The 23,955-nt window shown below is 46.1% G+C and overlaps 1 protein-coding gene across 1 annotated transcript in view; it reads right to left on the bottom strand.

The window, feature by feature from the left end:
- Positions 1-23,955, bottom strand: part of LOC124712462 (protein qui-1) — a 1,341,285-nt gene that overhangs the window by 769,302 nt on the left and 548,028 nt on the right. The window contains exons 5-7 of the mRNA XM_047242758.1: positions 14,894-15,069; positions 278-356; positions 129-237 (exon numbers count right to left, since the gene is read on the bottom strand). Of these exons, the coding sequence (XP_047098714.1) occupies positions 129-237; positions 278-356; positions 14,894-15,069 (364 nt within the window). The remainder of the gene's footprint in view (positions 1-128; positions 238-277; positions 357-14,893; positions 15,070-23,955) is intronic.

The raw sequence follows: 23,955 nt of genomic DNA, 5'->3' as shown, positions 1-23,955 counted from the left end.
GACGTGACCCTCACTGACCTCAGCGGTTTCTTCGTCTGCCGCCTCTTAGAGCTTTCGCTCTTCTCATGAGAGACGGGACTCCGGGGAGCAGTAGCCGCGCAGACGCAAGTAGAGCAGCGGGTACTCACCGAGCGCGTGGCTGAACTGCCTCTCGACGGCGGACAGCGCCAGCTGGCGGTACCTGGCGGCGGCGGGCTGGCCGGTGCTCTCCGCAGATAGCAGGTGCCTGGCGGCCGCCTGCACCACCAGCGCCAGCGACGCGGCCGTCGACGCCCACTCGGCCGTCGTCACGTCGCTGCAACACCACGCGGCTCGCCGGGCACGCGCTGCCACTCGAAAGCAGGTTTCGCAAACAGCTACCGTACACAAGACAAACGTGTTGCACATCTCCCACACAGAGACCTGCACGAAACACGATAGGAATCGATGTACGCTACTGGCCAGTAAAATTGCTACACCACGAAGATGACATACCACAGACGCGGAATTTAACCGACAGGAAGAAGATGCTGTGATACGCAAATGATTAGCTTGTCAGAGCATTCACACAAGGTTGGCGCTGTTGGCGACACCCAAAACGTGCTGACATGAGTAAAGTTTCCACCGGATTTCTCATACACAAGAAGTTGCCCGGCGTTGCCTGGTGAAACGTTGTTGTGATGTCTCGTGTAAGGAGGAGAAATGCGTACCATTACGTTTCCGACTTTGATAAAGGTCGGATTGTACCCTATCGCGATTGCGGCTTATCGTATCGCAACATCGCTGCTCGCTTTGGTCGAGATCCAATGACTCTTAGCAGAATATGGAATCGGTGGGTTCAGGAGGGTAATAGGGAACACCGTGCTGGTTTCCAACGGCCTCGTATCACTAGCAGTCGAGATGACAGGCATCTTATCCGCATGGCTGTAAAGGATCGTGCAGCCAAGTCTCGATCCCTGAGTCAACAGATAGAGACGTTTACAAGACAACAACCATCTGCACGAACAGATCGACGACGTTTGCAGCACCATGGACCATCATCTCGGAGACTATGGCTGCGGTTACCCTTGACGCTGCATCACACATAGGAGCGCCTACTATGGTGTACTCAACGAATGGACGCACGAATGGCAAAACGTCATTTTTTCGGATGAATCCAGGATCTGTTTACAGCATCATGATGGTCGCATCCGTGATTGGCGACATCGCGGTGAACGCACATTGGAAGTGTGTATTCGTCATCGTCATCCTGACGTATCACCTGGCGTGATGGTATGGGGTGCCCTTGCTTTCATGTCTCGGTCACCTCTTGTTCGCATTGACGGCACTTTGAACAGTGGATGTTACATTTCAGATGTGTTACGACCCGTGGCTCTACCCTTCATTCGATCCCTGCGAAACCCTACATTTCAGCGGGATAATGCACGACCGCATGTTGCAGGTCCTGTACGGGCCTTTCTGGGTACAGGAAATGTTCGACTGATGCCCTGGCCAGCGCATTTTCCAGATCTCTCACCAACTGAAAACGTCTGGTCAATGATGGCCGAGCAACTGGCTCGTCACAATACGCCAGTCACTACTCTTGATGAACAGTGGTATCGTGTTGAAGCTGCATGGGCAGCTGTACCTGTAGACGCCATCCAAGCTCTGTTTGACTAAATGCTCAGGCATATCAAGGCCGTTATTACGGCCAGAGGTGGTTGTTCTGGGTACTTTCTCAGGATCTATGCACCCTAATTGAGTGAAAATGTAATCACATCTCAGTCCTAGTATAATATATTTGTCCAATGAATACCCGTTTATCATCTGCATTTCTCCTTGGTGTAGCAATTTTAATGGCCAGTAGTGTATATAAACATCTGAAATGGTGTTCGACAGGACTTAACACCGCTCCTCGCAGAGAATCTGATGAGATTCTCTTGAAACTTGCGGACGACCACCAGTTCTTAGAAACGGTGGCCATTACGTTGTGATCACAGATTTACTTCGCACTTTGTACACCTTTCGTAGGTCATTAGAACAACGTAACGTGCGAGTTGTAAGGTGCACTACTCTGGCAATTCCGAAAAAAACGCGAGAGAAGTTTTACGTCCCTGTTATGTGGCGTATGTATTTGTGAGTAGGTGCCACGAATGGTTCAAATGGCTCTAAGCATTGTGGGACTTAACATCTGTGGTCATCAGTCCCCTAGACTTAGAACTACTTAAACCTAACTAACCTAAGGGCATCACACACATCCATGCCAGAGGCAGGATTCGAACCTGCGACCGTAGCAGCAGAGTGGTTCTGGACTGAAGAGCCTAGAAACGCTCGGTCACAGCGGCCAGCGTAGGTGCCACAGGTTAGGGTTCGTAGTATTCAAGTGGACGCTGGCACGGTAGCTCAGCGTGTTTGGTCAGAGCGTTAGCTGCCCTCTGTAATAATAATAATAAAAAACTGAGTGAAAAGGTTTTCTGCCCCCGTTAGCTGAGTGTTCAGTGCGGCGGAATGCCACGCCAAGCGTTCCGGGTTCGATTCCCGGCTGAGGCAGGAGATTTTCTCCTCTTAGGGACTGGGTGTTGTGTTGTCGCCATCATTATCATTTCATCCCCATCTGCGAAGTGCAAGTCGCCCAATGTGGCGACGAATGCAATAAGCACTTGCCCTCAGCGGCCGAACTTCCCCGAATGGTGGACTCCCGACCCACAACGCCGTACGCACGCTCATTTCCATTTCCGAACTAAATGCAACGAACAATAAAGAACAAAATGAAATTAAGAAAATGGTTAGCGTTCCAGATTCGTGAAACGAACGTGTCTATGGCGACGGTTCGGCTCCCGCTCGAACTTAATTTTTAATCTATGCTTCCGGAATAAAGAATAATTGTTCTAAATGTCAGCGATATGTGTTATCCCTCAAAAATTCTGAACATTCGCTGTAAATGCGGGATACCTGCATTCATCCGACGTAGTAGATGCTGTTTCAATTTATGCTTCCCATGTCTGTATGACAATACCATCCTGCAACGTGTGATGTCGAGAGCGCATCTGACGAGTAATTCTACTTACTCTTGTGTTCTGGCCCATTGTGCCTTACTATATTACTGATTAACGCCATTCGTATCATTATTTGTCGAGATTTGACTTCGGCTTTCCAAGCCTGTCTCTCGTCCTTGAAAATTTAATTAAAATATGACATAGACAAATAACATATGAAACTGCTTGATGAAAATGCACGTGTTTTTATTTTTTTTCATTGTATTACGTCTTCAATATCATATAATTTATAACGTAACTAGTGATTAAAAAATAACTGTTTGCAGTTGTTTTAATGGCTTAATAAAAGTGTACAAATTTTGAAGTAAATTCATGATCCCAACGTTGTGGCCGCCTATTCTTATTTTACCGGAAATGCGCGCCCTGTGCATTGGTGTATGGTTCCAGATACCATCGGAAACCTAACGACAATTTATGGAATCCGTGCCACGCAGAATCAGCGCTGTAGTTAATGGCAAAGATGGATCGACACACTGTTTATCAGGTGCTTTGGCTCACTACTGTGAACATTACTGTGAATGTGATAGAGTAGGAATATGAGAATAAATCATGTTCTCTGCATGTAGGCCGTATGCAACGAGCAAACGTATTTATTTCAATAGCTGGTCAGTTCTTCATCGCCGGCCGGAGTGGCCGAGCGGTTCTAGGGGCTGCAGTCTGGAACTGCGCGACCGCTACGGTCGTAGGTTCGAGCCCTGCCTCGGGCATGTGTGTGTTGTCCTTAGGTTCGTTAGGTTTAAGGAGTTCTACGTTCTAGGGGACTGATGACCTCAGAAGTTAAGTTCCATAGTGCTCAGAGCCATCTGAACCATCAGTCCATCTTCTTTCAAGTCTACTGGCGTGAAAAACTTAAGGACGAAAGTAGCTTCTGTATGACGTGTATGTATGACGTGACAAGTAACACAGCACGAAAAAACTTGGAACGTACATAGACAGAACTGACACAATATGCTACGGAAAATCTTTGGCTATAACACACAGAGAGAAAAAATAACTTTTGTAAGTGTTTTTTCTTAGTGTGTAACAAGACTGGCGCTTTGTCCTTCAAATTGATACTGTTTTGGTGCAGCCCTCTCAGATGCTCTACAGAGTCCCAGAGCTCTGCGGATACAGTTTCTGTATAGATGGTCTATTTTACCACTTCCTAAAATATAAAATATTGTTTCTGAAATATCATGTACAGCAGGCCTTCCTTATGAAAATACATATTAATTCTGAATACAAATAAAAAATCTTAGAATGTATGTAAGATTACCATGAAAACTGCAACAGATCATTTTAAGGCCTGCAGGTAAAAGAGAGGTAAAGAAAGAAAAAAAGCAGGGGGGAGAGAGGGGGAGAGAGAGAGAGAGAGAGAGAGAGAGAGAGAGAGAGAGAGAGAGAGAGAGAGAGAGACAGAGGATGAACGACTAGTAAGGTCTACTGCGTGCATTCGTGGTGGTTTTAGTTGCAAGAACATTAGGCTGTCTTCTACAGCATCTTAATGTGCCTGGCGTTTCGTCTGCTAATGCTGGAGACATCGCCGGAGGCTTTGCAGACACTAGTTTCACTTTAAACGAACTCAGCAAGCCGAATTTTTAATTCACATACACGCAACGATCGAGTTGTCACATCATCAGACCGCTACCCAAGAAACGCGGAGACGCGCTGGCATGTTTTACCGAACTTTTCGAGGAGAAGAGTTGGTGCTGTTTGCTTTATTTCGCTCTAGGGCACCCAACTTCTCTAATTTGAGTCCTGTTCTGTTATTGTTGTGCTTTTGTGTTTCTATGGCCTCTTCGTACATCACAGGGTAGTAAAGACTGTAGATAAACGAATTTGGTAATTACCTGGTCGTAGTGCATGATCTGCTACTATCAATGTACCTGTGCTGGACAGATGTAGTTCTGCTGGTAGTACGCCTGACGGAAGTTTCAAGGGATTTTCTGTACTCCTGATGTAGCAAGCTGTTGTCGGAGATCGTTTGCAGTACTGAATGGTATTCCAGCACCTTTCTCGTTGGTTTATACACTGTGTCAACATCATGTCTTCGTAGTACTCTGCTGATGCAATCTGGAAGCTTCAGATCTTTTAGGATACAGTACATCATTTATCTCTTTGCGAGAAGAGCGATTTCTTCTGAAAGTAATTATTTAATGTTCGAGCTCTTTCTACAAGTACTGCGGTTCACAGATTCTTTTAACCCGGTACGCCAATGTCTTTACTACTTCACTTTTCTGCTTGAGATCACGACTGGAATTTTTGTGAAGGGGTCTCTCTTTTTCAGTAAGCGTTCTAGGCATTTAGTGACCTGAAGTTCCATCAGTTTTACCAAGTATCTGTACTCGCATAAATGATATTTCTCAGTTTTCCCTTCTCGCATGCATTACGCAGTTTATTTTAAAATTCAGGAATGTAAAAATTGTAAGTAGTTGATTTCCTTCACGCGGCCACGAAAATCTCATGAACGTACCGAAACTGACAAGTCGTTTTCTTCTCGTCCATCTCAATAGGGCTGATTCGTATCGTACGCAATCATTACTGGGTAACGAGTATTCCACAAGAATCGAAATAGCGTTTCGTCACTGCTTGAAATTGTTTCGTTACCATCACGTATTCTTCCTCGCATTTAGTTAATGCCTGACTCTCTTCAGGCCGGAAGTTTTCGTATTCTTCCAATTCGTTCCTCTCGGCGGCGTCTGAGCGACGGAAATGTTTCGTTACTCACCTGTTCGTGCCGACTCGACAGTTCTCGCATTCCTGCAATTTCCTTTCCTCAGCGGAGCAAATCGTTCTTGACACAAAGTACCGAATATATTTCTCCACTCGACATGTTTTGCATCTCTACATGCAGTTCGTGTCCGACTCGGGCAGAGTCGGCAGTATCCGTAATCCTCCAGTTCCTTCTCTTCACAGTCTACGATTTCTGCCGTACGGCGGATCGACGGCTTCTCGATAGGCCACATCGCTAAATGGTGGTTTTATCAGGGCTGTGGCGAGTGTCGGTAACATTGCTACTGCTTTGACGGAGCGTTTTGTACAGCGTGTGGCTGTCTCTCCACTACAGGGACCGGTCGCCGTAAGGCAGAAGTGTAGGAGTGGGCCTACGTGAGGCAGCAGGGTGGCGATTCAGTTTGCAACTATTATTTTCATACTGTAACGAGCCCTTTCGCTCCCCTAGTGAACAATGGATCTTGCCGTCGGTTGGGTGGCTTACATGCATCAGCGATACAAACAGCCGGACCGTAGGTGCCACCACAACGGCCGGGTGTCTTTTGAGAGTCCAGACAACCGTGTGATTCCTGAAGAGGGGCAGCAACCTTCCCGTAGTTGCACTGGCAACAATCTGCATCTTTAAAGGAAGGCAGACGTACAATTTTAGCATTTGTAGACTTAGAAGAAGCTTGAAACACTGTTGACTGGAATACTCTCTTACAAATTCTGACGGTAGCTGAGATAAACTAAAGGAAGCGAAAGGGTATTTACGACTTGTAAGGAAACCACACGGCATTTATAAGAGTCGAGTGGCATGAAAGGGAAGCGGTGACTGAGAAGGGAGTGATACACGCTTGTAGATTATGCCGATATTCCGATGTTATTCAAGATGTGCACCGAACAGGTAGGAAAGGAAATTAAAAAAAAAGTTTGGAGTAGGGAAGCTCAATGGGAAGAAATTTGAAGATGACACTGCAATTTTGTCAGAGACAGCAAAAGACTTGGAACAGAGGTTGAACGGAAGGGCCAATGTCTTGAAAGGGGGATACAAAATGAACACCAACAAAAGCAGAAGCAGGTTAATGCAATGTAGTCGAATTAAATCACGTGATGCTAAGAAAATCAGATTAGGAAACGACACTCTTAAAGTAGTAGATGCGTTTTGCAATTTCGGCGCAAAATAAGTGATGAAGGCTGCTGCAGAGAGGACAAAAGATGTAGCCAGGCAATGACAAGAAAAGCAATTCTGAAGACGAGAAGTTTGCTTACAACGAATGTAGATGTAAGTATTAGGTAGCCTTTACTGAAAGTACATGTCTGGAGTGTAGCCATGTATGGAAGTGAAAAGTGAACGATAAAAAGCTCAGATAGAAAGAGAATAGAATCTTTTGAAATGTCGTGCTACTGAAGAAGTCTGAAGAGTAGATGGGCCGATCACGTAACTAATGAGGAAGCGTTGGATAGAATTGGGGAGACAAGAAATCTGAAATCTGTGGCACAACTTGACCAAATGGAGATATCGGCTGATAGAGTTCATTCTGAGACAAGGGATCACTAGTTTAGTACTGGAGGGAAATGTGTGGGGACCGGGGGGGGGGGGGGGGGAAGGGTAAAATCGTAGAGGGAGAGCAAGAGATGAATGTAATAAGCAAATTCAGTAAGATGTCTCTTGAAGTAGTTACTCGGAGATGAAGAGGCTCGCACAGTATAGACTAGCATGGAGAGTTGCATCAAACCAGTCTTTAGGCTTAAGACCACCACCACAACAACAACAACATGATAATGAGGTGAGCTCTTCTAATTTCAAGCCGGCCACGGTGGTCTAGCGGTTCAGGCGCTCAGTCCGGAACCACGCGACTACTACGGTCGCAGGTTCGAATCCTGCCTCGGGCATGGATGTGTGTGATGTCCTTAGGTTAGTTAGGTTTAAGTAGTTCTAAGTTCTAGGGGACTGATGACCACAGATGTTAAGTCCCATAGTGCTCAGAGCCATTTGAACCATTCTAATTTCAGCTGTTATCATTAATGCTAGTGCAGCCACGGTATATGTCGGTCAGTATTCAGATGACAAAAGCCTGTTCAGAATAGAGAACATTCTCAAATGTCACATACACGAGAATATTCATGTCTTCAACTTACTGGGTTGGGAAAAGTTGTTCATGTGTAATGGCTGCATCAGCAATAACATTATTCATCGAATATTTCATAACGGGTATCCGGTAATATTGGTTACATACGATACAAAACTAGACGTTAATTTTACAGCAATAAATGTGAAAGACTGTTTCTTTAAATTTTCATCTACAAAAACTCGCCACATCTAATTTGAGTGTGCTCTTGACGGGCTTGCCATCAATTTAGACAAAATGTTCAAATGTGTGTCAATTGCTTGGGGGTCAAACTGCTAAGGCCACACTTAACGCTAAGGACAACACTCACACCCACGCCTGAGAGAGGACTCGAACCAACGGCGGGAGGGGCCCCACGATTTGTGACATGGCGCCTCCTCAATTTAGATCACGGTGCTAAGTGGTCATTCACATAATCCTTAAATCGCGGTTCAGAGTGAGCGGAGGAAAGGAGCATCTGGTTAGACGTGCCATAAAGCACGCATCAGTCAACTAGAAAGCACCTGGCGTCAACTAGAAACAAATGCATTCGACGAACAGTCTACCCGACGAGAGGCCCTCGCCACACGGCATTTACATTTCATGCACAGGCATAAGATCATCACGGTGTTGAGTCCTGAAAGGAAATCAGCAATTTTTCTTTCTCTTTGGCCGTTGCGTGGTACGTCGCAACAGTATAGAAAAAAGGAGAAAACAGCCGATACGCGTAAAAATCTGTTCAGTATGAACTAATCGCGGTCCGATCAGGCCTTGAAGGCCCAACGGTACCGACTGACCACCGTGTCATCCTTAAGCCATATGCGCGGTGGATGCGCATATGGAGGGGCATGTGGTCAGCAGACGGCTCTCCCGGCCGTTGTCAGTTTTCGTGACCCCGCTGCCTCTCAGTGAACAGGACCCCCAATTGGCCTCACAAGGGCTGACTGCACCCAGCTTATCAACAGCGCCCGGCAGACCCGGTAATTGAGTATGACCGTCTATAATTGTCGACTGCTACTGGACTTTGTGCAACAGGAATTAACAAAACTGGACGTTGTGATGGAAAAAGCTATTACTTATTCAGAGCAGTTATCGGCTTCTCTAAGATTCCACGTTACTGGTGAATCAAAGCGTGTCAGGAAACTATACTTTTGGTACGTAAGCACCCTCCCAGCCTGCACCGCTTCTCTTCGTGGTCTCAATAACATGTGTTTCTCGGTAGTACTGGGAATGCAGACTTTTTACTTTCTTAATCATTTCCTCAGCTAACGTCTGTGGTATACACTGTTTGAACGTCCAGCACATTTCGTTTGATGCTGTATGAGGCTTGTTCTTCTTGTGGCAATCTTTATTTCTAATATCAGACAGACAGACCTTCAGTACCTGTTGTTCAATTTAAACGCTCACTTTTTCTTTGTACTAACCTGTCATTTTCTATATCTACATCGTGCCAGTCACCTGATGGTGCGTCGTGGAGGTTGGCTTTGTATACCGGTTTCACTTCCCACTTTTGCTGCCCCAGTCGCCAATGGTTCGCGGGATGTACGATTGCTGGGAACCCTCTGTGTGGACTACAATCTCTACGGTTTTTTCTCCGTGGTTTTGTCGCGTGATATACGTAGAAGGAAGCAATATATTGGTAGACTCTTCTGCTAACGTACGCTTTCGGAACTTTAACAGTAGACCACACCACGATGGAGAATGCCTCTCTTAACAGCGTCTGCTGCTGGAGTTGGCTAAGCATTTCCGTGACGCTTTCGTGCCTACTAAATGTAACAGTAAAGGAAGGTGCTGCTCTTCTTTGGATGCTCTAAATTTCCTGTATTACTCCTATCTGGTGCAGATAACTGACTGAGGAGCCGTACTCAAGTAATGGTCCTAAGAGGGTTGTGTAAGCTACCTTCTTTGTTCATGAACGACGTTCCTGTGGATTATTCCAGAGAATGTCAGTCCGTCGTCTGCCTTACGCAAGATTTAATTAATGCAGTCGTTCCACATGAAGTCTCTGTGCACGCACACTCGTAGGCCTTTCATGGATGTGTCTGCTTCCAATCATTGTTTTGCAATTGTCTCGAAAAGGAATAATGAGTCGTTCTGCCCACGTATTTTCAGCACGTTGCAACTGTTTTCGTTGGGGGTCAGTTGTGAGTCACTGTATGAAGCGCCGATTCTTTGGAAGTCTTGTTGCATTTAACAGCAATTTTCTAACGTTCTATGAGTACAGTAACATCATCGACGATGAGTGTCCCAAAGCTTCCGGTGGTATCTACATGTTCATGTAAATCCAGTGAGGTGACAAAGTCATCGGATACGCCCTACTATCGTGTCGTACCTTCTTTTTCCCAGCGTAGTGCAACATCGCGACCAGGCATGGACTCAAAAAGCCGTAGGAAGTCCTCTGCGGAGAATCTGAGCCACGCTGCCTCCTTAGCCGTCAATAATTACGAAAGTGTTACAGCTGCACGATATTGTGCGCTAACTGACGTCTCTGTTACCTTTCATAAATTGTTGCCGGGATTGATGTCAGGGGATCTGGGTGGCCAAATCATTCGCTCAAATTGTCGAGAATGTCTTTCAAGCCAATCACGGACAATTGTGGCTCGCTGGTACGGTACATTGTCATCCATCAAAATGAAGTCAGTGAATGTCTGGAAAAGGTCTCCAAGTAGCCGAACATAACCGTTCTCAGTGAATGATCGGTACAGTTGGGCCAGAGGACGCTGTCCATTCCGTGTAAATACAGCCCACACCATTATGGAGCCACCACCTGCTTGCCCAGTGCTTTGGTGACAACTTGGGTCCACGGCTCCTAGGGGTCTGCACTACACTCGAACCCTACCATCAACTCTAAACAACTGAAATCGGGACTCGTGTGAGCAGGTCACGGTTTTTCCAGCCACCCATGGCCCAAACGATTTGCTCACCAGCCCGAAAGAGGAGATGCAGGCGATGTCGTATTTTTAGGAAAGGCACTCGCGTCGGTCGTCTGTTGGCATTGCCCATACATGGCTAATATCGTTGCGCTGTCGCAACGGATACGCTCTTTGCGCATCCAGCATTGATTTTTGCCGTTGTTTCATGGAGTGTTGGTTGTCCATTAGCACTGGCAGCTCTAGGTATACTTCTCTGCTGTCGGTCGTTAAGTGAAGGTAGTCGGCCACGGCGCTATCCATGGTGAGAAGTAATACCAGGAATTTGGTATTCACGGCACGCTCTTGACACTGTGCATCTCGGAATATTGAATTCCCTGAAAGTTTCCAAAATGGGCTGTTCCATGCGTCTAGCTGCATCTACCATTCCTCGTTCAAAGGCTGTTACTTTCCATCGAGCGGCAATAATCCCGTCGCAATCATCTGAGTACAAGTGACAGAGAGGCCAATGCCCTGCCCATTCATAGCTTGTGTACGCCATACTACCGCCTTTGTATGTGTGCATGCTGCTAATTCATTACTTTGGTCGCCTTAGTTTATTCTGAGCAATACACTAGGTGATAAAAAGTATCCGGACACCTGGCTGAAAATGACTTACAAGGTCGTGGCGCCCTCCATCGGTAATGCTGGAATTCAGTATGGTGTTGGCCCACCCTTAGCCTTCATGACAGCTTCCACTCTCGCGGGCATACGTTCAATCAGGTGCTGGAAGGATTTTGGGGGAATGGCAGCCCATTCTTCACGGAATGCTGCACTGAGGAGAGGTATCGATGTCGGTCGGTTAAGCCTAACACGAAGTCGGCGTTCCAAAACATCCCTAAGGTTTTCTGTAGGACTCTGTGCAAGCTAGTCCATTACAGGGATGTTATTGTCATGAAACCACTGCGCCACAAGCCGTGCATTATGAGCAGGTGCTCGATCGTGTTGAAAGATTCAATCGTCACCCCCGAATTGCTCTTCAACAGTGGGAAGTAAGAAGGTGCTTAAAACATGATTGCAGGCCTGTGCTGTGATAGTGCCAGGCAAAACGACAAGGGCTGCAAGCCCATTCCATGAAAAACACGATCACACCATAACACCACAGCCTCCGAATTTTACTGTTGGTACTACACCCCCCCAGCAGATGCGTTCACCAGGCATGCGCCACATTGGATAGCCACACTGTGTACCGTGATTCGTCACTCCACACAACGTTTTCCCTCTGTTCAATGGTTCAATGTTTACGCTCCTTACACCAAGCGAGACGTCGTTTGGCATTTACCAGCGTGATGTGTGGCTTATGAGCAGCCGCTCGACCATGAAATCAAGTTTTCTCTCCTCTCGCCTAACTGTCGTAGTACTTGCAGTGGATCCGGCCGGAGTGGCCAAGTGGTTCTAGGCGCTTCAGTCCGGACCCTCATGGACTGCTGCCAGCGCCACCATGCGATGACCGCAGGTCAAATGCACCGCATGGTCATATCCCGAGCTAATTTAAACCCGAAAACAGCTCACCAGAGCGTTGTTTCACCATGTATCAGCATTATCCTTAATTTATGAGCATGAATGTATAATATATTCGTATGTAAGGAATTAAGTTTCATTTAAGAGAACGTTACGAAGTAAATCATCATGCATTCAATATAGTATATCTTGTGTACCCTCATCTACGTAAAAACCAACTAGCCGGCCGATGTGGCCGAGCGGTTCTAGACGCTTTAGTTCGAATCCGCGCTGCTGCTCTGGTCGCAGATTCGAATCCTGCCTCGGGCATGGATGTGTGTGATGTCCTTAGATTAGTTAGGTTTAAGTAGTTCTAAGTCTAGGGGACTGATGACCTCCGATGTTAAGTCACATTTGCTTAGGGCCATTTGAACCATTTGAACTTGCAGTGGATTGTGATACAGTTTGGAATTTCTGTGTGATGGTCTGGCTACGTGTCTGCACATTACACATTACGACCCTCTTCAACTGCTGGCGGTCTCTGACAGTCAACGAGGTGGTCAGCCTGTACGCTTTAGTGCTGTACGTGTCACTTCACGTTTCCACTTCACTATCACATCGGAAACAGTGGACCTAGGGATGATTAGGAGTGTGGAAATCTCGCGTGCAGACGTATGACGGAAGTAACACACAATCACATGACCACGTTCGAAGTCCGTGAGTTCCGCGGAGCGCCCCTTTCCGCTCTCACACGATGTCTAATGACTCCTGAGGTCGCTGATATGGAGTAACTGGCGGTAGGTGGCAGCGCAATGCATCTAATACGAAAAATGTACGTTTTCCGGGTTGTCCGGATACTTTTGATCACATAGTGTATTTGTGTCATAAATTTCCGGGACAGTGATTTTCATAATAATTAAAATTTCTAATTACTTGTCTAATTGTAATGTACCTTTTATCTTAAACTGGTCGAGCATTAAATCTGAAACTTTAGAGTTTAAAGCAGCAGGGGAGGCTGGTATAACGTGTGCAACAAATTTTTGTTTAAGCTCATAGCCGGCCGAAGTGACCGAGCTGTTCAAGGCACTTCAGTCTGCAACCGCGCGACCGCTACGGTCGCAGGTTCGAATCTTGCCTCGGGCATGGATGTGTGTGATGTCCTTAGGTTACTTGGGTTTAAGTAGTTCTAAGTTCTAGGGGACTGATGACCAAAGATGTTAAGTCCCATAGTGCTCACAGCCATTTGAACCATTTTTTTTAAGCTCGCAATTATTATACACTACTGGCCATTAAAATAGCTACACCAAGAAGAAATGCAGATGATAAACGGGTATTTATTGGACAAATATATTATACTAGAACTTACATGTGATTAAATTTTCACGCAATTTGGGTGCATAGTTCCTGAGAAATCAGTACCCAGAACAACTACCTATGGCCGTAATAACGGCCCTGATACGGCTGGGCATTGACCCAAACGGAGCTTGGATGGCGTGTACAAGTACAGCTGCCCATTCAGCTTCAACACGATACCGCAGTTCATCAAGAGTAGTGACTGGCGGATTGTGACGAGCAAGTTGCTCGGCTACCATTGACCAGACCTTTTCAATTCGTGAGAGATCTGGAGAATGTGCTGGCCAAGGCAGCAGTAGAACATTTTCTGTATACGTACAAGACCTGCAACATACGGTCGTGCATTATCCTGCTGAAATGTAGGGTTTCGCAGGGATCGAATGAAGGGTAGAGCCACTGGCTGTAACGCATCTGAAATGTAACGTCCACTGCTCAAAGTGCCGTCAATGCGAACAAGAGGTGACCGAGACGTGTAACAAATGGCACCCCATACCATCGCGCCGGGTGATACACCAGTATGGCGATGACGAATACACGCTTCCAAAGTGCGTTCAGCGCAATGTCGCCAAACACGGATGCGACCATCATGATGCTGTAAACAGAACCTGGATTCATCCGAAAAAATGACGTTTTGCCACTCGTGCACCCAGGATCGTCGTTGAGTACAGCATCGCAGGTGCTCCTGTCTGTGCTGCAGCGTCAAGGGTAACCGCAGCCATGGTCTCCGATAGTCCATGCTGCTGTAAACGTTGTCGAACTGTTCGTGCAGATGCTTGTAGTCATTGTAACGTACCCATCTCTCGACTCAGGGATCCAGACTTGGCAGAACGATCCGTTACAGGTATGCGGATAAGATGCCTGTCATCTCGACTGGTAGTGATACGAGGCCGTTGGGATCCAGCACGGCGTTCCGTATTACCCTCCTGAACCCACTGATTACATATTCTGCTAACAGTTATCGGATCTCGACCAACGCGAGCAGCAATGTCGCGATAAGATAAACCGCAATCGTGATAGGCTACAATCCGACCTTTACCAAAGTCGGAAACGTGATGGTACGCATTCAAGCTCCTTACACGAGGCATCACGGCAACGTTTCACCAGGCAACGCCGGTCAACTGCTGTTTGTGTATCAGAAATTGGTTGGAAACATTCCTCATGTCAGCACGTTGTAGGCGTCGCCAGCGGCTCCAACCTTGTGTGAATGCTCTGAAATGTTAATTATTTGCATATCACAGCATCTTCTTCCTGTCGGTTAAATTTCGCGTCTTTAGCACGTCATCTTCGTGGTGCAGCAATGTTAATGGCAAGTAGTGTAGAATTAATCTTTGAGTTTCACTTGAAGCTGGACCGGTTGAGTGGCGGCGGGGCTCACCTGGGCTGCTGCAGCACGTAGCTGGCGGCCGGCGCGGCGTCGTCGCGGCAGAAGCAGGTGTGCAGCAGGTCGGCGCGCAGCGAGAGGTCGGCGGCCGCGGCGTACAGCGCCTCGTACGTCTCGCCGTCCAGCCGCCGCGGCAGCGCGTGCGGCAGGTACTTGTTGCCCACGAGGCACTGCGGGCACGCAACACCCAACACACACCTCACTCACACTGTCTGGGCGGCCAGCGCGCAGAGCGCAGCGTCGTCGGCGGTCGGCCTCAGTGACAGAGAGCACCGAATGAAAACAACCCACCGAGTCAGCTGCAGGTTTAGGTATCTCCTAGATTGTTCATTTCTTTCTAGCAAAACCCGTCTGCGGGAACAAACGAATGAGAACAGTCAATACAGTTGCAAGGCGCCACCGCAGTTAAGGCTCTAGGCAGTCTAATGTGCCACTGACATCTACTGACAAGGTGAGTTTCCCAGCGGTGCGACTGCCTTTATGAAACCGTGTATTCGATTATCTAGGTTAAGGCGGGTAGGAGGTCAAACTGGCCGACTTGGAACAGGAGAGGCACCACAGGACATTTTAATTACCACTGTCTATACTTTTACAAATAAATTCATAAAACTTTGTCAGCATGACCAGGAACGGTTCAGGATTCACGTCCAGAGCAGTGGAAGTTCAAATATATATACAAAATATTTTTTTTACATGTGACATGTCACCATTTTTCCACTTACTATTGGCTACATTCGTTGCTATAGGTACACTTTTCTTCACAACTAAGAGAGATTCTTCGATGAATTTTGCACAGCATACAAACCATACGTACAGGTGCATGAAACTCTAGAATTTTCCAAATCTATCAAAAACTGTGCTAAAAATTGATATAATTAACCATAGAATTTGAGTTTCTCCAAAACATGAAGTTTAAAATGTAACAGCTCATTCATTTTTTAATTATTTTATAAACTCTAGAGTTTCATACACTGTAAGTATGGTCTGGGTGCTTTGCAAAATTCTTCTAAGAATCTTTCCTACTTGTGAAGAAAGTGTACCTATAGCAACAAATGCAGCCAATAGTTCTGACATTCTGCGTGGTGTCTGCTTGTTCTATATCGTGTCTCCCTACCACTTTCCTACAACGACGCTCTGAGCGTGTTTTTTAAGGAATTGACTAGTTTGAACCTGGGACCTGTTGCTGGTAAGGAGACGCCAGACCACACATGACATGTAGAGTTCAGAAGAGTTCAGTGAGACTAGCGATGATATAACCAAATACTTAATGATTTCAGCGTCAGCTCCACTGCACTCCCTGTAAAAGACTCTTAATACTAACTAAATTTAGTGTAAGGGGTTCAAGGCTTTCCTAATTTTAGTTAGCTGGTAAAATAACGTCGAAAAAGCAGTTCAGTTTACCATTGGAAATTTTATTCTACTCACAAAACATTGTTTATAAATTGCACTATTGATATAAGGAAATGTTTTAATACAGGATGGTAAAAAGCAACTTCGTACAACAAACATGTGAACAAATATTCCCTGAATGGGTTTCCAATGGATTGAAGGATGACCTATGCCATATCACATTTATAATCTAGGTTTAAATTAAGTTTCACAAGAGAGAAAACTATCAAAATGGTCTACAGTGACCCTCAATTATCTTTAATTACTTATCTAACTTGTCGTAAATTACAGTGGCTGATGTGGCTTCGCAATAACTATATAACAGAAAAATCATCGCATTTCAGATTTTTACAGCAAGTGGCAAATGTGAACATCATGAGCTTTAATTGACGATCGACACTAGTATTACGCAAAAAGGGGATGTAACAGATGAGACTTCCGCAATTCTGAGTGAAGCTTTATGCGCTGTTATGCTGCATCGCGTGTGTTCATTACCTTGTCGGTGTTCGTCAGGGGGCGGCGGGCAGCACAGCACCGCTCATCCCACCGTCTCGGAAGCAACTCGTCTTCCTAACTTCTCATTTCTACAATTTACCGAAGTTGGTTTAAAAAAAAAACTATCTGGCTGTGTTTTCATCTGACCAATCAGGGTCAGAATGTTAACCTTAAGCTCCGCCTACAAAAATTCTGTCTATCCAATGAGAAACGTAATACTTTTCGTGGTGGGGCAATGTTTTTAAAGTTTGCAACGTAACAGAGACGCGAAAAAGTCTCACGCTAAAACTTGCAGCTGGTGTGGTCCTTTTAGTGTTATCGTAAGATCTATACTGTTCTTCTGGAGGGCTCTATCTTTTAACATGGGCTGAGGGGTGGTCCTGACGTAACAGAGACGCGAAAAAGTCTCACGCTAAAACTTGCGGTTGGGGTGGCCCTTTTCTGTTTTATCGTAAGATCTATACTGTTCTTCTGGAGGGCTGTAGCTTTTAACATGGGCTGGGGGGTGGTCCTAGCTGTTAACTGGCGACGTGGCTGTCGTCCCTTATCGTAGGGCCTTCCAGCTTAACACGGTTCTGCTCTCGGCTTCTGTTCTCGTTTCTCCCCTTGGAACTGCGTCTGTCTCACGGTGGCAAGGTATGACATGCTTTTACGCATTCTTGTGTTAGTCTGTGGTATTCGATTTGCTCACTCGTTACTCGTATTACTTTGGTTAATTTAATGTCGGAGCTATGTGACATACTGCTGGATTTCCTTATCATGTCAGGGTTTTCATGGAAGGTGTTGGATTTGCCTGACACCTTACATAGTAAGTGAAAAAATTATGAAATTTCACACGTAAAAAAATTTATTTTGTTATACTTTTGAACTTACATTGCTATGAGTTTGAATCCTGAATCCTTCCTGGTCGTGTTGAGAAAGTTTTATGAATTTATTTGTAAAAGTATAACAGTGGAAATTAAAATGTCGTGTGGTGCCTCTCCTGCTCCAAGTCGGCACGTTTGACTTCCTACCCCCATTAAGACCCTACTGGGTCCACAGTTGAATGTAATGGATGAAAAAAGTTTAGAAATTTTGCGTGACACTCAATACTTTATAGAAGAAGTACTACTTGGACTCATTGTGTGGTGTAGTGGATAGGTTAATGGCGTTCAAATGCAGAAGTTATCTGGTTCGAATCTCGTACGGAAGTTAAATTTATTTATTTTTAAATTTTTATCGAAATGACTTTTATAATCATTTTTATTCAGTTTACTGATTTAAATGCAATTTTGTATTTCCATTCCTTTTCCACAAAATTTTAATATAAACATCAGCTTCTTCATTTGCTCTCTTTCTCTTCCTATCACAATTTTTCTCCTCGAAAGTTTTGGTCCATGTTTTTTTAATTAATTTCGTTTAGTAATTTCGATTTAATTTCTTCCGTTTTATCATTCTATTTTCTTGTCTGGTTATTGCGTTCATTGTATCTATTCATCATTCTGTTTGAATATTGTTTTACTTACAAAACCTTCTTTCGTTGAAATCTAAGCTATGTTCTTTTTTCCATAGTCTAATATGTGTTTCAGTTATGTTTCAAGTGTTTGTATGACGATTACAGTGCAAAAGAACTTGGACATCCTGTAACAAAGAAAACGTTCTTCACAGCATTTCACAGTTGATATAAGTAGAGTATTTCGTCTTTTACTTTTTAAATGATAGATCGAGATTTTTAAATAATTGAACATCGTAACACACAAGTATAATTGAACTCAAATTCACTAAAATCCCGAGTGGAAGAAGGAGGACATAAAGAAAAATCAAATAACTGAAAAAGTTCATTCCATGATTGAAAAATCTTGGGAAAAAGGAATGGAAATAAAGAGATACATTTCAACCAGTCCGACAATAAAAATAATGATAAAAGTCATAACAGGTTTAAAATATAAAAGAAAGTTCATTCGAGTTTCGAACGCATTACTACCCATATGTGATAGCCTTACCCTACCCATTACACACAACCATCCTCTGTACTTCACATTATTTAAGGCTATTGCGTTTCACGCTAAATTCTGATTTTTATTCGTCAGTTACACGCAAACAAGGACCCACCAAGGTGAATGGCTACAGGTAGTGATATTTTGGATCTTAATCTACGTCATCAGATATTTGCTTTCAAAAAATCGATCACACGGTAGGGGACATCTCCTTGGAGAGTGTCCTCACTACCCAAGGTGCAAGATCCTAACTACAGTACAGGTGTTTGTAATTCAACTGTGAGTAAGCAAACAGAAGGGGATCGTAGCTGTGTACTCTGATTAAACGTCAGTAATTTCTTCCCTTCTGCAATACGAAAACTCCGACAAATCTTGTTCTGGCATGTTTGGTGTCGCTTCTCGGTCGTTAGCGAACGCTGACCTATCCCGATTCTTCATTCCGAAAACTTGCAAGTGTCGCCCTACGATAAATCATCACACCCAAAGACGGTGTTCTACGACCAATCAAAGGGCATCCCGTCAAAGCTTCTATAACTTAGCCTCGTCGATGTTTACGCTTACTGTGTGGGCGGTCCCCCGGCACGAGGCAAAAAGCGCCACGTCGCTGCTTCACAACACTACTACGTTATCGTAAGGGGCACGCCGTCTGCGTAGGTAATTTGTGCCCATGGAAAAAACTACGTACATACAGTGATTGGCCAGAACATTATGACCGCCGACATGCTATAGATAAATCGCGTCCAGATGATAGCAACGTCACCTGACGAGGAATGACTGCTAGTCAGACACACGCATGGTGCATGTAGTATCAGTGAGCGTGCTGTCAATGTGTTATGGGAAAGGTTTGCTCGGTCTATCAAAGCTCGACTGAAGGCAGGCTGTGATCGTCAGGAGTTTGGTACGTGTACTTTGGAAACAGTCAGTATACACTTGTCAGGTGTTACAGGAGTACTGTTGGTTGGTTTGGTTGGGTGATTTGTGGGAACGGGACGAGACTTCGAGGTCATGGATACCAGCGGATTGGATGTGGAAGGAAGTCAGCCATTACTTTTCAGAGGAACCATCCCAGCATTTGCCTAATGCGATTAAGAGAAATCATGGAAAATGTAAAATCAGGATGCGCGACGGGGGATCGAACCGTCCTCCTCCCGAATGCGAATCCAATGCTAACCACTTGGCCACCTCGCCCGCTCAGGGGTGCTGTGGTGAGTGTCTACAACACATAATAAAACCAACGTGAAACACCTCCAGACGTCGTGGGGTTGGGCGGACGTCGGACGTCTGGGCAGAATGGTAAAACAGGATAGATGGAGAAATGTGACAGAACTAGAATCAGACTTCAATGTTGGGAAGGCTGCAAATGTCTCAACATATAGTGCACCAGTCACTTCTAACGATGGGCCTCAACAGGCGACGACCCATGCAAGTGCCAATGTTAACACCATGACGTCGGCAACTACATCAGAAACAGACACATGACCATCGGCACTGGACGTTGGCGCAATGGCAAAGCGTTGCATTGTCTGATGAATCCTGATACTATCTTAATCATGCATGGTAGAGCGCGAATCTGTAGTCCTCCAGGGAAATGGCTCCTTGACATCTTTACTGTGGGATGGAGACAAGCTGATGGAGCCTCCATTATGCTCTGGTAAACTTTCAGTTGGGCATCGCTCAGTCAAGTGGATCCCAGGCAAGACACCATGACGCCCAAGCAATATCATGCACTGGTTGTAGACCCTCTGCTGCAGTGAATGTGACAGTGGGTGGTTGGTCTCGAGATCTTGGGCGGCCAGTATTCACCCCTCGAACACGAGTCCGCCGCTCGTGGTCTCGCGGTAGCGTTCTCGCTTCCCGAGCACGGGGTCCCGGGTTCGATTCCCGGCGGGGTCAGGGATTTTCACCTGCCTCGAGATGACTGGGTGTTTGTGTTGTCCTCATCATTTCATCATCATCCAGGAAAGTGGCGAAATTGGACTGAGCTAAGATTGGATAATTGTATGGGCGCTGATAACCACGCAGTTGAGCGCCCCACACACCAAACATCATCATCATCATCACATCGAACACGAGTATTGACTCACTCGCCTCACTCGCTGTGGGCAAGGCGAAGCGACTGAAAACTCTGAGGTTCACACATTCTCTCCCCGCAAACTATCAGAGGAATGAATTCGAGGTGCATTTCAGACTTAAAAGAAATTAAAGGGAACTCCTCCACATTCATCATGCAGTCCCATGGATAAACCTGCTGTTTTGAATATACACTGACGATCCAAAACATTTGTAATATGGCAGAGTAAATGATCAGATTCACATCTTACATGAGACCTCTACAAATTACAATGAGAACATGAAGATGACACCTAACGTAAATCAGAAGTTATGAGAACATTTGCCTATCAATATACACTCCTGGAAATGGAAAAAAGAATACATTGACACCGGTGTGTCAGACCCACCATACTTGCTCCGGACACTGCGAGAGGGCTGTACAAGCAATGATCACACGCACGGCACAGCGGACACACCAGGAACCGCGGTGTTGGCCGTCGAATGGCGCTAGCTGCGCAGCATTTGTGCACCGCCGCCGTCAGTGTCAGCCAGTTTGCCGTGGCATACGGAGCTCCATCGCAGTCTTTAACACTGGTAGCATGCCGCGACAGCGTGGACGTGAACCGTATGTGCAGTTGACGGACTTTGAGCGAGGGCGTATAGTGGGCATGCGGGAGGTCGGGTGGACGTACCGCCGAATTGCTCAACACGTGGGGCGTGAGGTCTCCACAGTACATCGATGTTGCCGCCAGTGGTCGGCGGAAGGTGCACGTGCCCGTCGACCTGGGACCGGACCGCAGCGACGCACGGATGCACGCCAAGACCGTAGGATCCTACGCAGTGCCGTAGGGGACCGCACCGCCACTTCCCAGCAAATTAGGGACACTGTTGCTCCTGGGGTATCGGCGAGGATCATTCGCAACCGTCTCCATGAAGCTGGGCTACGGTCCCGCACACCGTTAGGCCGTCTTCCGCTCACGCCCCAACATCGTGCAGCCCGCCTCCAGTGGTGTCGCGACAGGCGTGAATGGAGGGACGAATGGAGACGTGTCGTCTTCAGCGATGAGAGTCGCTTCTGCCTTGGTGCCAATGATGGTCGTATGCGTGTTTGGCGCCGTGCAGGTGAGCGCCACAATCAGGACTGCATACGACCGAGGCACACAGGGCCAACACCCGGCATCATGGTGTGGGGAGCGATCTCCTACACTGGCCGTACACCACTGGTGATCGTCGAGGGGACACTGAATAGTGCACGGTACATCCAAACCGTCATCGAACCCATCTTTCTACCATTCCTAGACCGGCAAGGGAACTTGATGTTCCAACAGGACAATGCACGTCCGCATGTATCCCGTGCCACCCAACGTGCTCTAGAAGGTGTAAGTCAACTACCCTGGCCAGCAAGATCTCCGGATCTGTCCCCCATTGAGCATGTTTGGGACTGGATGAAGCGTCGTCTCACGCGGTCTGCACGTCAAGCACGAACGCTGGTCCAACTGAGGCGCCAGGTAGAAATGGCATGGCAAGCCGTTCCACAGGACTACATCCAGCATCTTTACGATCGTCTCCATGGGAGAATAGCAGCCTGCATTGCTGCGAAAGGTGGATATACACTGTACTAGTGCGACATTGTGCATGCTCTGTTGCCTGTGTCTATGTGCCTGTGGATCTGTCAGTGTGATCATGTGATGTATCTGACCCCAGGAATGTGTCAATAAAGTTTCCCCTTCCTGGGACAATGAATTCACAGTGTTCTTATTTCAATTTCCAGGAGTGTATAATGAAAAAAAGATGACAGTCAATCAATGGTAATTAACACATCATTCCTATATACGAGGTGCATTCAAGTTCTAAAGCCTCCCATTTTTTTTCTCCAGACCGGAAAGAGATAGAAACATGCGCATTGTTTTAAAATGAGGCCAGAGATGGCAGCACCGTACGGCAGATGGAATTTTACCGCCAGCGGCGAGAATGAGAACTGTTTTAAATACTTAAAATGGCGACTTTTCCTTACTTGAACAGGTGCAATCATTCGTTTTCTGAATTTGCGTGGTGTGAAACCAGTTGAAATTCATCGACAGCTGAAGGAGACAAATGGTGATGGAGTTATGGATGTGTCGAAAGTGCGTTCGTGGGTGTGACAGTTTAATGAAGGCAGAACATCGTGTGACAACAAACCGAAACAACCTTGGGCTCGCACAAGCCGGTCTGACGACATGATCGAGAAAGTGGAGAGAATTGTTTTGGGGGATCGCCGAATGACTGTTGAACAGATTGCCTCCAGAGTTGGCATTTCTGTGGGTTCTGTGCACACAATCCTGCATGACGACCTGAAAATGCGAAAAGTGTCATCTAGGTCAACGTACTTTAGATGTCTAGAACGGGCACAAAGCGCCCAATTTGTGGGAACACACTAGGAAGGAGAAAAATACTGAAGTTTCGACGCAATTTGATAGAAGGGACATTGCGATCGGTAGAGTGTGCATCTACAATATAAGAGGAATGCTCCTATTGGTCTAAAAAAGCCATGATATGAAAAAGGAATCCCAGTGGAAGGAGGCAGTTCAGCCATGAGTAGGGCAAGAGAGAAATTTTGAGGAGGGTCTCTTCTCTGATCTGGCGTCAAGTGCAGAACAGAGCACTTAACGCTCCGTACGACGCAGTGAAGAAATTTGTGTGGACACAGCGTTCACAGCGGCTGCACTCTAGCTTCAGAATTAGCTGTAGCACAAACCAGCCTAATTAGTTAATTGTTCTTGCGAGAACTGAGAGGGCACTACAATATGCACGCTGCTCCAACCATGCGCGTGTATATGGCCACATAATAAGACTAGGGCTGAGTACATGCTTTCTCGCATATTGAGAAACATAGGCAAAGTTTCTGCTGGAAAGCTGAGCAAAGGCCAGATGAGTTTTGTAGGAATTTCAGTGGGCAGAGAGCGGCGTTGAAAACAGCAGCACGTCGCAGCTTAAGGTAAATACCGCGTGCAGAGGCGTAAACTTTGTTGGTTTACCAGCTTGCGTCCACTGTAAACTAGAGCAGCCTTGGATAATCTTGCGCTCAAATTTGTAACTTGACAGACCATCCACCGTAGACTTGACTGTCATCCTAAGTAGTACCGAATCGGACGATTTTTGTAGTAC

Source organism: Schistocerca piceifrons, chromosome 8 (genome assembly GCF_021461385.2).
Source record: "Schistocerca piceifrons isolate TAMUIC-IGC-003096 chromosome 8, iqSchPice1.1, whole genome shotgun sequence".
Lineage (NCBI taxonomy): Eukaryota > Metazoa > Arthropoda > Insecta > Orthoptera > Acrididae > Schistocerca > Schistocerca piceifrons.
The sequence above is the reverse complement of the archived record's forward strand: the minus strand, read 5'-3'. Positions and strand labels throughout refer to the sequence as shown.